The sequence below is a fragment of the Neoarius graeffei genome, chromosome 17, assembly GCF_027579695.1.
Source record: "Neoarius graeffei isolate fNeoGra1 chromosome 17, fNeoGra1.pri, whole genome shotgun sequence".
NCBI classification, from domain to species: domain Eukaryota; kingdom Metazoa; phylum Chordata; class Actinopteri; order Siluriformes; family Ariidae; genus Neoarius; species Neoarius graeffei.
Window position 1 is genome coordinate 15,005,320 of NC_083585.1, and position 11,759 is coordinate 15,017,078.

The following is an 11,759-nucleotide window of genomic DNA, read 5'->3' on the forward strand; positions in this document are numbered from 1 at the left end:
AACATGTGTAGTAGAATAAACATACACATTCTTTCAATAAGATTAACATGGTATATAGCTAGATTGTAATTAATTTGTAACAGACGCGAGATGGACAATCGTAACAGAAGTAATGTAACAGACATCATTTTGGAACTCATAGGCTTGACTTTGGCATATAAATATGTTTTTATTACATCTCAGAAAATTAAAGTTATCTTTTAACATATCATTCATTAAAGATTACATGTTTTGTGACCTGATGGTAAAAAAAGAAATGGTTTTAGGTGAATTTTTAAAAATAAGTTCATGTCCCCATTTCAGTACCCATAAGCGTGGAATCACTCATATACTCATATATTGAGACTATACACTAAGCGGAAAGAGGGAGGCCGAGGGTTAGTGAGCATCAAGACCACGGTCCAGGATGAAACATCGAAAATCCGAGAATACATCAGAAAGATGGCCCCAAAGGATGAACTGCTAAGTGAATGTCTCAGGCAGCAGAACCCTGATGAGAGTGCAGAGGAGGAGGAGGAACAGACAACCTGGAGGGACAAACCCCTACATGGCATGTACCACCGTCAGATAGAGGAAGTGGCTGATATCAAGAAATCCTACCAGTGGCTGGATAATGCAGGACTGACAGACAGCACAGAGGCACTAATCATGGCAGCACAAGAACAGGCCATAAGCACAAGAGCCATAGAGGCCAGGATCTACCAGAGTAGATCAGACCCAAGATGCAGACTGTGCAAAGAAGCCCCTGAAACAGTCCAGCACATAGTAACAGGGTGTAAGATGCTAGCTGGATCAGCATACATGGAGAGGCACAACCAAGTGGCTGGGATAGTATACAGGAACATCTGCAACCAGTATGGAATAGAAGTACCCAAGTCCCAATGGGCCATACCACAGAAGGTGGCTGAGAACAACAGGGCCAAGGTTCTGTGGGACTTCAGCTTCCAGACTGACAAACAGATCCTGGCTAACCAACCGGACATAGTGGTGGTGGACAAAGAGCAGAAGAGGGTGGTGGTGATAGATGTGGCGATCCCAGCTGACGCCAACATCAGGAAGAAGGAACATGAGAAACTTGAGAAGTATCAAGGGTTGAAAGAGCAGCTGGAACGGATGTGGAAGGTCAAGGGTTGCGTGGTCCCCGTGGTAGTGGGGGCACTTGGGGCAGTAACCCCCAAACTGGGAGAGTGGCTCCAGCAAATCCCAGGAACAACATCTGAAGCCTCAGTCCAGAAGAGCGCAGTCCTAGGAACATCGAAGATACTGCGCAGAACCCTCAAACTCCCAGGCCTCTGGTAGAGGACCTGAGCTTGAGGATGACATGGATACCACCCCCCCCCCCCGCCGGGGGTGAGAAGGAGATTTTATATATACACTACCGTTCAAAAGTTTAGGGTCACTTTGAAATGTCCTTATTTTTGAAAGAAAAGCACTGTTCTTTTCAATGAAGATCACTTTAAACTAATCAGAAATACACTCTATACATTGCTAATGTGGTAAATGACTATTCTAGCTGCAAATGTCTGGTTTTTGGTGCAACATCTACATAGGTGTATAGAGGCCCATTTCCAGCAACTATCACTCCAGTGTTCTAATGGTATAATGTGTTTGCTCATTGCCTCAGAAGGCTAATGGATGATTAGAAAACCCTTGTACAATCATGTTAGCACAGCTGAAAACAGTTTAGCTCTTTAGAGAAGCTATAAAACTGACCTTCCTTTGAGCAGGTTGAGTTTCTGGAGCATCACATTTGTGGGGTCGATTAAATGCTCAAAATGGCCAGAAAAATGTCTTGACTATATTTTCTATTCATTTTACAACTTATGGTGGTAAATAAAAGTGTGACTTTTCATGGAAAACACAAAATTGTCTGGGTGACCCCGAACTTTTGAACGGTAGTGTGTATACATGTTATTTCACCTCCCTCACTGCCATCACCAGGAACTACCTGCAGGCCAGGACAATGTTAACATTTTAACATAGCCTATGGAAATCCAAAGTTTACACATTATCATCACGCACAGAAACTGCAAAACTAGTTTTAAAACCGCTAAATTCCAACTGTTAAACATACGGTAGCGAGAGGCTGGGCTACGTGTGTGTGTGTGTGTGTGTGTAAAGTGTAAACCAGTGCATCCTGACTTTCTGACTATGCCTGTGTGTTGCGTGAGCGGTAGTCAGTCAACAACTCTTCGCAAAGTTTCCTTATGAAACAATATGCTCGCTGAAATTATGGCAGGGAATGCCAGATTAAACATTAAAACTGCCTTCTGAGCACTGTATCTACAGGCTACCACCGAAAGGAGGCTACCAGAAAGGCATCTCTCCGTACGATTTTACTTTCACTACGACATTACTTTGAACAGACTATCAAAGAATTGCAAGGTGATATGATAAAGTAAGGCACAGTTTACTTACAGTCGTTTTTCTTTTTTAAACGATGCAATCATTTTCTGCCTTTTGGCACCCTTCATCATGCCGTGTTGGGGTCCTGAACTAGGAGGAGCTGTCCCCGACATGCCTGTCAAACTTGTTGTGGGTAACCATAGCAACCAAGCTTGAGCTCGCAACCTGTGCAGTCTGCGCAGTTGCAACTACAGTGGTGCTTGAAAGTTTATGAACCTTGTAGAATTTTCTATATTTCTGCATAAATATGACCTAAAACATCATCAGATTTTCACACAAGTCCTAAAAGTAGATAAAGAGAGCCCAGTTAAACAAATGATACAAAAATATTATACATGGTCATTTATTTATTGAGGAAAATGATCCAATATTACATATCTGTGAGTGGCAAAAGTATGTGAACCTCTAGGATTAGCAGTTCATTTGAAGGTGAAATTCGAGTCCAGTGTTTTCAATCAATGGGCTGACAATCAGGTGTGAGGGGGCACCCTGTTTTATTTAAAGAACAGGGATCTATCAAAGTCTGATCTTCACAACACATGTTTGTGGAAGTGTATCATGGCACGAACAAAGGAGATTTCTGAGGACCTCAGAAAAAGTGTTGTTGCTGCTCATCAGGCTGGAAAAGGTTACAAAACCATCTCGAAAGAGTTTGGACTCCACCGATCCACAGTCAGACAGATTGTGTACAAATGAAGAAAATTCAAGACCATTGTTACCCTCCCCAGGAGTGGTCGACCAACAAAGATCACTCCAAGAGCAAGGCGTGTAATAGTCGGCGAGGTCACAAAGGACCCCAGGGTAACTTCTAAGCAACTGAAGGCCTCTCTCACATTGGCTAATGTTCATGAGTCCACCATCAGGAGAACACTGAACAATAATGGTGTGCATGGCAGGGTTGCAAGGAGAAAGCCACTGCTCTCCAAAAAGAACATTGCTGCTCGTCTGCAGTTTGCTAAAGATCACGTGGACAAGCCAGAAGGCTATTGGAAAAATGTTTTGTGGACGGATGAGACCAAAATAGAACTTTCTGGTTTAAATGAGAAGCGTTATGTTTGGAGAAAGGAAAACACTGCATTCCAGCATAAGAACCTTATCCCGTATGTGAAACATGGTGGTGGTGGTAGTATCACGGTTTGGGTCTGTTTTGCCCAAACAGGCCAAATATCATTGATGGAACAATGAATTCTGAATTATAGCAGCGAATTCTAAAGGAAAATGTCAGGACATCTGTCCATGAACTGAATCTCAAGAGAAGGTGGGTCATGCACCAAGACAACGACCCTAAGCACACAAGTCATTCTACCAAAGAATGGTTAAAGAAGAATAAAGTGAATGCTTTGGAATGGCCAAGTCAAAGTCCTGACCTTAATCCAATCAAAATGTTGTGGAAGGACCTGAAGCAAGCAGTTCATGTGAGGAAACCCACCAACATCCCAGAGTTGAAGCTGTTCTGTACAGAGGAATGGGCTAAAATTCCTCCAAGCCAGTGTGCAGGACTGATCAACAGTTACCGGAAACGTTTAGTTGCAGTTATTGCTGCACAAGGGGGTCACACCAGATACTGAAAGCAAAGGTTCACATACTTTTGCCACTCACAGATATGTAATATTGGATCATTTTCTTCAATAAATAAATGACCAAGTATAATATTTTTGCCTCATTTGTTTAACTGGGTTCTCTTAATCTACTTTTAGGACTTGTGTGAAAATCTGATGATGTTTTTGGTCATATTTATGTAGAAATACAGAAAATTCTAAAGGGTTCACAAACTTTCAAGCACCACTGTATGTATGTACTGCTGTGCACCGCAATAAACCGAATGGTAATTAGTCTTTTGATTTTTCCGTGAGGTTTGCCTTATGCAAAGAAAGACAGCATAGACGTTTTTTCCTCCCTATAAGTGGGGGGGACCGAACGAGGTGAATTTAAATCTGGGTGGGACGAATCCCCCCCGTCCCCCCCTCTATCTTTAAACCACATTGTACCATTAGAACACTGGAGTGATAGTTGCTGGAAATGGGCCTCTATACACCTATGTAGATGTTGCACCAAAAACCAGACATTTGCAGCTAGAATAGTCATTTACCACATTAGCAATGTATAGAGTGTATTTCTGATTAGTTTAAAGTGATCTTCATTGAAAAGAACAGTGCTTTTCTTTCAAAAATAAGGACATTTCAAAGTGACCCCAAACTTTTGAACGGTAGTGTGTGTGTGTGTGTGTGTGTGTGTGTGTGTGTGTGTGTGTGTGTGTATATATATATATATATATATATATATATATATATATATATATATATATATATATACACAAAATGGAATCATTTGCTGACAGCTCAGTCCCCCCCAGTTCAAAAATCCTATCTGCGCCCCTGCATTCAAGGTCTCTACCAAGAACCTACAGCGAGGATAAAAATCAATGGACACTTAACTGATAGATTTGTCTTACAACGAGGGACTCGTCAAGGATGTTGCCTTAGCCCCACCCTGTTGGCAATATTTACTGAACCACTGACACAAATTATCAGACAGAATAACAGCTTAAAAGGAATTCATATAGGAAAACAAGAACACATCATGGGGCTTTTTGCAGATGACATTATTGGGACTCTCCAGGAGACAGAACCTTCCCTAAGTTAATGTCAGTATTAGAAGACTTTGGTAGATACTCAGGTTATAAATTAAACATAGCAAAAACACAAATTCTCACATTAAATTACTCTCCTGGCCAAGAAATTAGAGAAAAATACAAAATCAAATGGAATGCTAAAGTAATTAAATATCTGGGTGTGGTATTGGCAAAAAAAAATCTAAATAAAATGTTTGAAATAAATTATAATCAAATTAATAATAATATAAAGGTGGATATCAGGTGGTGGTCTACCTTCAACCTGGATTTTGGCACATGAATTGAGGTAATCAAAATGAATGTGTTACCAAGACTGCCATACCTTTTTCAGTCCATTCCACAAATGATTCCAGTAACACAATTTAGGCCACTGGGACAAATATATATCAAGATTTATTTGGGCTGGTAAGCCACCAAGGGTTAGGTATAAAACACTTCAATTACCAAAAGATGAAGGTGGAATGTCTATACCCAACCTGAAGAAATACTTTTACACAGCCCAAGTGAGATTCCTAGTATGTGGATGCTGCCCTCTATACCAGAAAAGATGGAAAGACATAGAAACCAAGATAGATACTTTCCAAACCCAAGCAACTTTAGGAGACATAGGGAGTAAAAAGCATCAGGAAAGCAATAATGAAATTATTAAACAGACACTGGATATTTGGGGGAAAATGGAAAAAAAATATAATATGGAGGGAGACATCAAATTATTAATTTGGCCTGGCCTTGACCCCAAATTCAAACCAGGAATACATGATGTAATCAGACAGTGATGGTACATGGGTATTACAGCAGCATGTACACTAACTCACAGTGGGATCTTAAAAGGTTTTGGAGAATTGCAAAAGGAATTTGGACTCGAAAACAAAGACTTCAGATACCTTCAAATAAGAGATTATGATAAAATGATAAAACCAACATTATCTGGAGATGCAATGATCGATATTATGACTGAAGCCTATAAAAAGAAGAATGAGAAAATAATTTTGAAAATATACCAGGGCCTTCAGAAATGGAATGGGAAGAATATGGGATACATTAAAACAAAATGGGAGAAAGAACTAAACATAGAAAGATCACAGGAGGACTGGCATTCAATGTGGAGTACACAGCATTCTTCCAGAAGTTCAAAGAAATGGAGAGAATTCGGCTGGAAAAATTTGATCCGTTTCTTCATTACACCACATCTCATCTCATTATCTCTAGCCCCTTTATCCTGTTCTACAGGGTCGCAGGCAAGCTGGAGCCTATCCCAGCTGACTACGGGCGAAAGGCGGGGTACACCCTGGACAAGTCGCCAGGTCATCACAGGGCTTCATTACACCACATATTAAAAGTAAACTATCTCAGTCACGGGAACAGTGCTGGAGGTGGTGCGGAAACTTGGATGCCAATCACTCTGATATCTTCTGGTCATGTCCAAAAATCCAAACATTTTGGAGAAATATATGTCTTACTGACTCTAAATTGACCGTAGGTGTGAATGTGAGTGTGAATGGTTGTCTGTGTCAGCCCTGTGATGACCTGGCGACTTGTCCAGGGTGTACCCCGCCTTTCACCCGTAGTCAGCTGGGATAGGCTCCAGCTTGCGCGACCCTGTAGAACAGGATAAAGCGGCTAGAGATAATGAGATGAGATGAGATATGTCTTACTCTAAGAAAGAGCTTGGGATATGAAATTACTAATAATGTTAAGATCTTGTACTTTTGTGTTTTAAAAGAGATGATTTAAAAAAAAAGATTGGTATCTATGTAAAATACTTCTAATGGCCTGTAAAAAAAAAAAAAATATATATATATATATATATATATATATATATATATATATATATATATATTTTTTTTTTTTTTTTTTTTTAAATGGTATAAAGCTGAGTCCCCAGGCCTCAATCAGTGGATGGACAGAGTTAAGGAAATCTATACAGTGGAGATGACATTCCGCCTGAGGTCCAGAGAAGCAATCTTTCCCAGAAAATGGGAGAAACTGACTGCTTATATCAAAGGGGTAGAGGATACTACCTGAACATTGGATACAGTCTGGGTTGCCAGATTGGACTAATTTCGAACTTCAATGTGCTGTTACATGAAGTACAACCCCGATTCCAAAAAAGTTGGGACAAAGTACAAATTGTCAATAAAAATGGAATGCAATGATGTGGAAGTTTCAAAATTCCATATTTTATTCAGAATAGAACATAGATGACATATCAAATGTTTAAACTGAGAAAATGTATCATTTAAAGAGAAAAATTAGGTGATTTTAAATTTCATGACAACACATCTCAAAAAAGTTGGGACAAGGCCATGTTTACCACTGTGAGACATCCCCTTTTCTCTTTACAACAGTATGTAAACGTCTGGGGACTGAGAAGACAAGTTGCTCAAGTTTAGGGATAGGAATGTTAACCCATTCTTGTCTAATGTAGGATTCTAGTTGCTCAACTGTCTTAGGTCTTTTTTGTCGTATCTTCCGTTTTATGATGCGCCAAATGTTTTCTATGGATGAAAGATCTGGACTGCAGGCTGGCCAGTTCAGTACCCGGACCCTTCTTCTACACAGCCATGATGCTGTAATTGATGCAGTATGTGGTTTGGCATTGTCATGTTGGAAAATGCAAGGTCTTCCCTGAAAGAGACGTTGTCTGAATGGGAGCATATGTTGCTCTAGAACTTGGATATACCTTTCAGCATTGATGGTGTCTTTCCAGATGTGTAAGCTGCCCATGCCACATGCACTAATGCAACCCCATACCATCAGAGATGCAGGCTTCTGAACTGAGTGCTGATAACAACTTGGGTCGTCCTTCTCCTCTTTAGTCCGAATGACACGGCGTCCCTGATTTCCATAAAGAACTTCAAATTTTGATTCGTCTGACCACAGAACAGTTTTCTACTTTGCCACAGTCCATTTTAAATGAGCCTTGGCCCAGAGAAGATGTCTGCGCTTCTGGATCATGTTTACATACGGCTTCTTCTTTGAACTATAGAGTTTTAGCTGGCAACGGCGGATGGCACGGTGAATTGTGTTCACAGATAATGTTCTCTGGAAATATTCCTGAGCCCATTTTGTGATTTCCAATACAGAAGCATGCCTGTATGTGATGCAGTGCTGTCTAAGGGCCTGAAGATCATGGGTACCCAGTATGGTTTTCCGGCCTTGACCCTTACGCACAGAGATTCTTCCAGATTCTCTGAATCTTTTGATGATATTATGCACTGTAGATGATGATATGTTCAAACTCTTTGCAATTTTACACTGTCGAACTCCTTTCTGATATTGCACCACTATTTGTCGGCGCAGAATTAGGGGGATTGGTGATCCTCTTCCCATCTTTACTTCTGAGAGCCACTGCCACTCCAAGATGCTCTTTTAATACCCAGTCATGTTAATGACCTATTGCCATTGACCTAATGAGTTGCAATTTGGTCCTCCAGCTGTTCCTTTTTTGTACCTTTAACTTTTCCAGCCTCTTATTGCCCCTGTCCCAACTTTTTTGAGATGTGTTGCTGTCATGAAATTTCAAAATGTCTCACTGTCAACATTTGATATGTTGTCTATGTTCTATTGTGAATACAATATCAGTTTTTGAGATTTGTAAATTATTGCATTCCGTTTTTATTTACAATTTGTACTTTGTCCCAACTTTTTTGGAATCGGGGTTGTATAAAGAGACCAACTTTAAACCAAAACTGCAACATTTAATACAAATAAAAATAGTTAAAAACAAAATAGATTTGCAAAATTCTAATTCCAAAAGTTTTTTTCATGTTCCAGATGTGAATTCATCCTTTCGTGTTCTGGATTTAAGAGGGGATTTGGCATCCCAGGATACAATGGACAATTAAGGACACTGGTCATGATGTATCACAAACTAAGGTGCCCCCACATTGTTTTTCTTTGTCAGTCGGTTATTGCTCATTTGTTTCATTTTATGCCAAAAATACTAAATAAAAGTATTTTATTTATCAAAAAAAAGAAATAGTAAAATGTCTTAGTTAAAACATTTGATATGTTGTCTATGTTCTGTTGTGGGGGAAAATATTGGTTTATGAGATTTGCAAATCATTGCACTGTTTTTATTTACATTTTACACCGCGTCCCAACTTTCTTGGAATTGGGGCTGTAGCAACAAACTGTTTTTCAGAATTTAAACCTATTTTTATTTTTGTTTATTGTATATCAGTATTTTAACAAAATACCATGTATGATATATTAAGTTTTATAACTTTACATGAATAGAAACAGCCGTTTTTATATGTTAAAAAAAGCTTTCAGTGGTGCGCGCTACCATAGGTATGTATTCTACAGGAGACATGCTTTTCTCAGCATAACACCCACGGATGGTTGTGCCACCACTGGGATTTGAACTCGCAATATCCAGAGAACAGGATGAGTGCTTATCTCTCTCTCTCACTCACTCACTCACACACAAAAAGAATTTTATTAAATTTTATTTTATTTTCCATTTTTTTTTAAATGGAAAAATGGGCATTGAACCTGTTATGATCTTTGTCTCATCCATGTGATATGATTAAACTGTATTTATATTTATTTCTCCCACTGCTCTCCCTCTAAAGCCAAACAGGCACGAAAATGTTTTTCTCCAAGCTGTCTCTCTCTCTCTCTCTCTCACCTATTTGTCTCTTTCCCCCCATCTTTCTGTTGTTTCCTCCTAGAATGCCATCTCTTTCTTCCAGCTCTCTTTATCTTTCTCTGGGACATCTATCAACTCTGCTATTTTTTCCTCATTCCTCAAAGTGCAAGATGTGTTGCTGAATTGCAGTGTTCCTCTCTTCCACTTGCAGCGTTCAACTCTTCCAGGTTGTCTTGTTCCTCCAATTCTCCAGCCTGTGTTTCTGCATCCATAAGCATCAGAACGACTTTCCGTCTCAGCTTCTTTAGCCACTGTCTCGCTCTGCTACAGCTCTTTCTGTCTTTCATTTTTGGATGACTGTAAAACTTTTGGTTTCACGAACATGAATCACATGTGGAGGGCTTTCTTAATCGGCAGTTTCTGCTCAGCAGAAAGATTCTGTGGGAACTGTGTATTAAACTGGATGATCAGGTCTCCACGTGCAGCTGGGTTGCTGGATAAAGGCATTCCCTCTCCTATCACCAGCTTGCTGTACTCCGGGTGTACAATGTCATTGACAGGAATATTGAGAAGTTTGCCATCTAGTGTCTCCACATCCACTGAAAACCCAGTTAATGCCTCCTTCAATGAGATGTTTTCTGTGTAAATCAAGTTGTTATTTTGACGGACAAACAGGGGGTGGGGCTTTTGACGAACAATGAAAATGATGTCTGCTGGGATGATGTTCAGCCCCTGATTACCCTCTTTAGGGAATGTAATCCTTGTACCTTCCTTCCAGCCTGGTTTCACCATGATTGTTAAAACCTTGTCTTTGATGCTTGTTGTCTGACCATCTTCATTCATCACACTTCGGGATATCTTTATCTTTTTGGTGCATCCATGGTAAAGGTCCTCTAAGGTTAAATACAGGTCACGTTCAATAGGTGGATCCTGCCTTTTCACCAGCTGTCCATGGAGGCCTCCAAAACTGAGGTCCACTTCTGTGGTTTGAAAATCAGCGAAAGGATTATTTCCGCCAAAGAACTGTCTGAATGTTTCCTCAGGATTTTTATGGTAGGTGTATCCCGATGACCATGCGCCACTTACCACTGACTCTGGAGGTATTCCATGTCTTAGGCCTTCCTCTCCAAACTTATCATACGTGGCCTTTTTCCGAGGGTCACCCAGAACATCGTAGGCTTCTCCAAGTTGGTTGAATATTTCAGAAGCACCTGGCTGGCAGTTGTTCTGAGGATGATATTTCAGTGCTAGTCGACGATACGACTGTTTAATGTCCAAGTCAGTTGCATTTCGGTTAATCTGCAAAGTAGTGTAATAGTCTTTTCCCATTTCTAATTGAAGTCGCTAAGGAAACTTTACACACGTCTTATTGCATTCACCAAAGGTTTCCTTAACATCCCTTTGACGTCAGATCCCTATGACGTCTTCCTTCGTGTCGTCATAAAGGAAGCGTAAGTACAGGTGCCACACTGGTCACGTGATCGCGCATGAGCCCGTGTCCTGCGCCGTTTCCCAAAAGCATATCACATCATTAAATGGTAGAGCAAGTAGTACAATGAATGCTCTCTCTCTCTTTAAGACGCTCTTAGCGTTAAGAGGCTTTTGGGAAACTCGGTACTGGTGTTTTAATAAGAAAACTGCATTGATTCTGCACGACTGGAACCGAAGGCTGCGGATATCGTGCATTTTAGCCGACTTTGGAGCGCTATTTCTGTTTCCTTCAAAGGGCAACAAGAGCTGCAGTTCCGGGTCTCAGCCACTAGGTGGCGTCAGAGACTGAGTGAGAGAGAGAGACGCCATGTGGTGGTATTCAGCGCTGAAGAAGAAAAAAAACAACAACTCAGCACTTGACACATAATCAGTCCTGGAGTTTTACACTGTGACGGAATAATAAAGAAATAAATCTTTTATTTGGATTTACTCCACAGTGCAGTTAATGCAGTTTGATGTAATAATAATAATACAGTACGACGTATTTTTGAAACAATACAAACTTTTTTTTTTAACTCGTATGGAAATAAATGACAGCAGTGATTTAAAAGGAATCTGAAACAGGCTACGCTGAGCTCTATTATTATTATTATTATTATATTTTCAAAGATTCACAGTATATCAGCCAGTTCG

At 40.1% G+C, this 11,759-nt stretch overlaps 1 protein-coding gene across 1 annotated transcript; it reads right to left on the bottom strand.

Annotated features, from left to right (window-relative positions):
* Nucleotides 1–10,022: 10,022 nt before the first annotated feature.
* Nucleotides 10,023–10,964, bottom strand: LOC132864619 (dnaJ homolog subfamily B member 13-like). The gene has a single exon (XM_060898039.1). The coding sequence runs from the start codon at nt 10,962–10,964 to the stop codon at nt 10,023–10,025; it is 942 nt and encodes a 313-aa protein (XP_060754022.1).
* Between the last annotated feature and the right edge of the window lie 795 nt (nt 10,965–11,759).

Excerpts from the sequence above, each read along its gene's own strand:
- LOC132864619 (XM_060898039.1), bottom strand. The coding sequence starts at position 10,964 with ATGGGAAAAGACTATTACACTACTTTGCAGATTAACCGAAATGCAACT.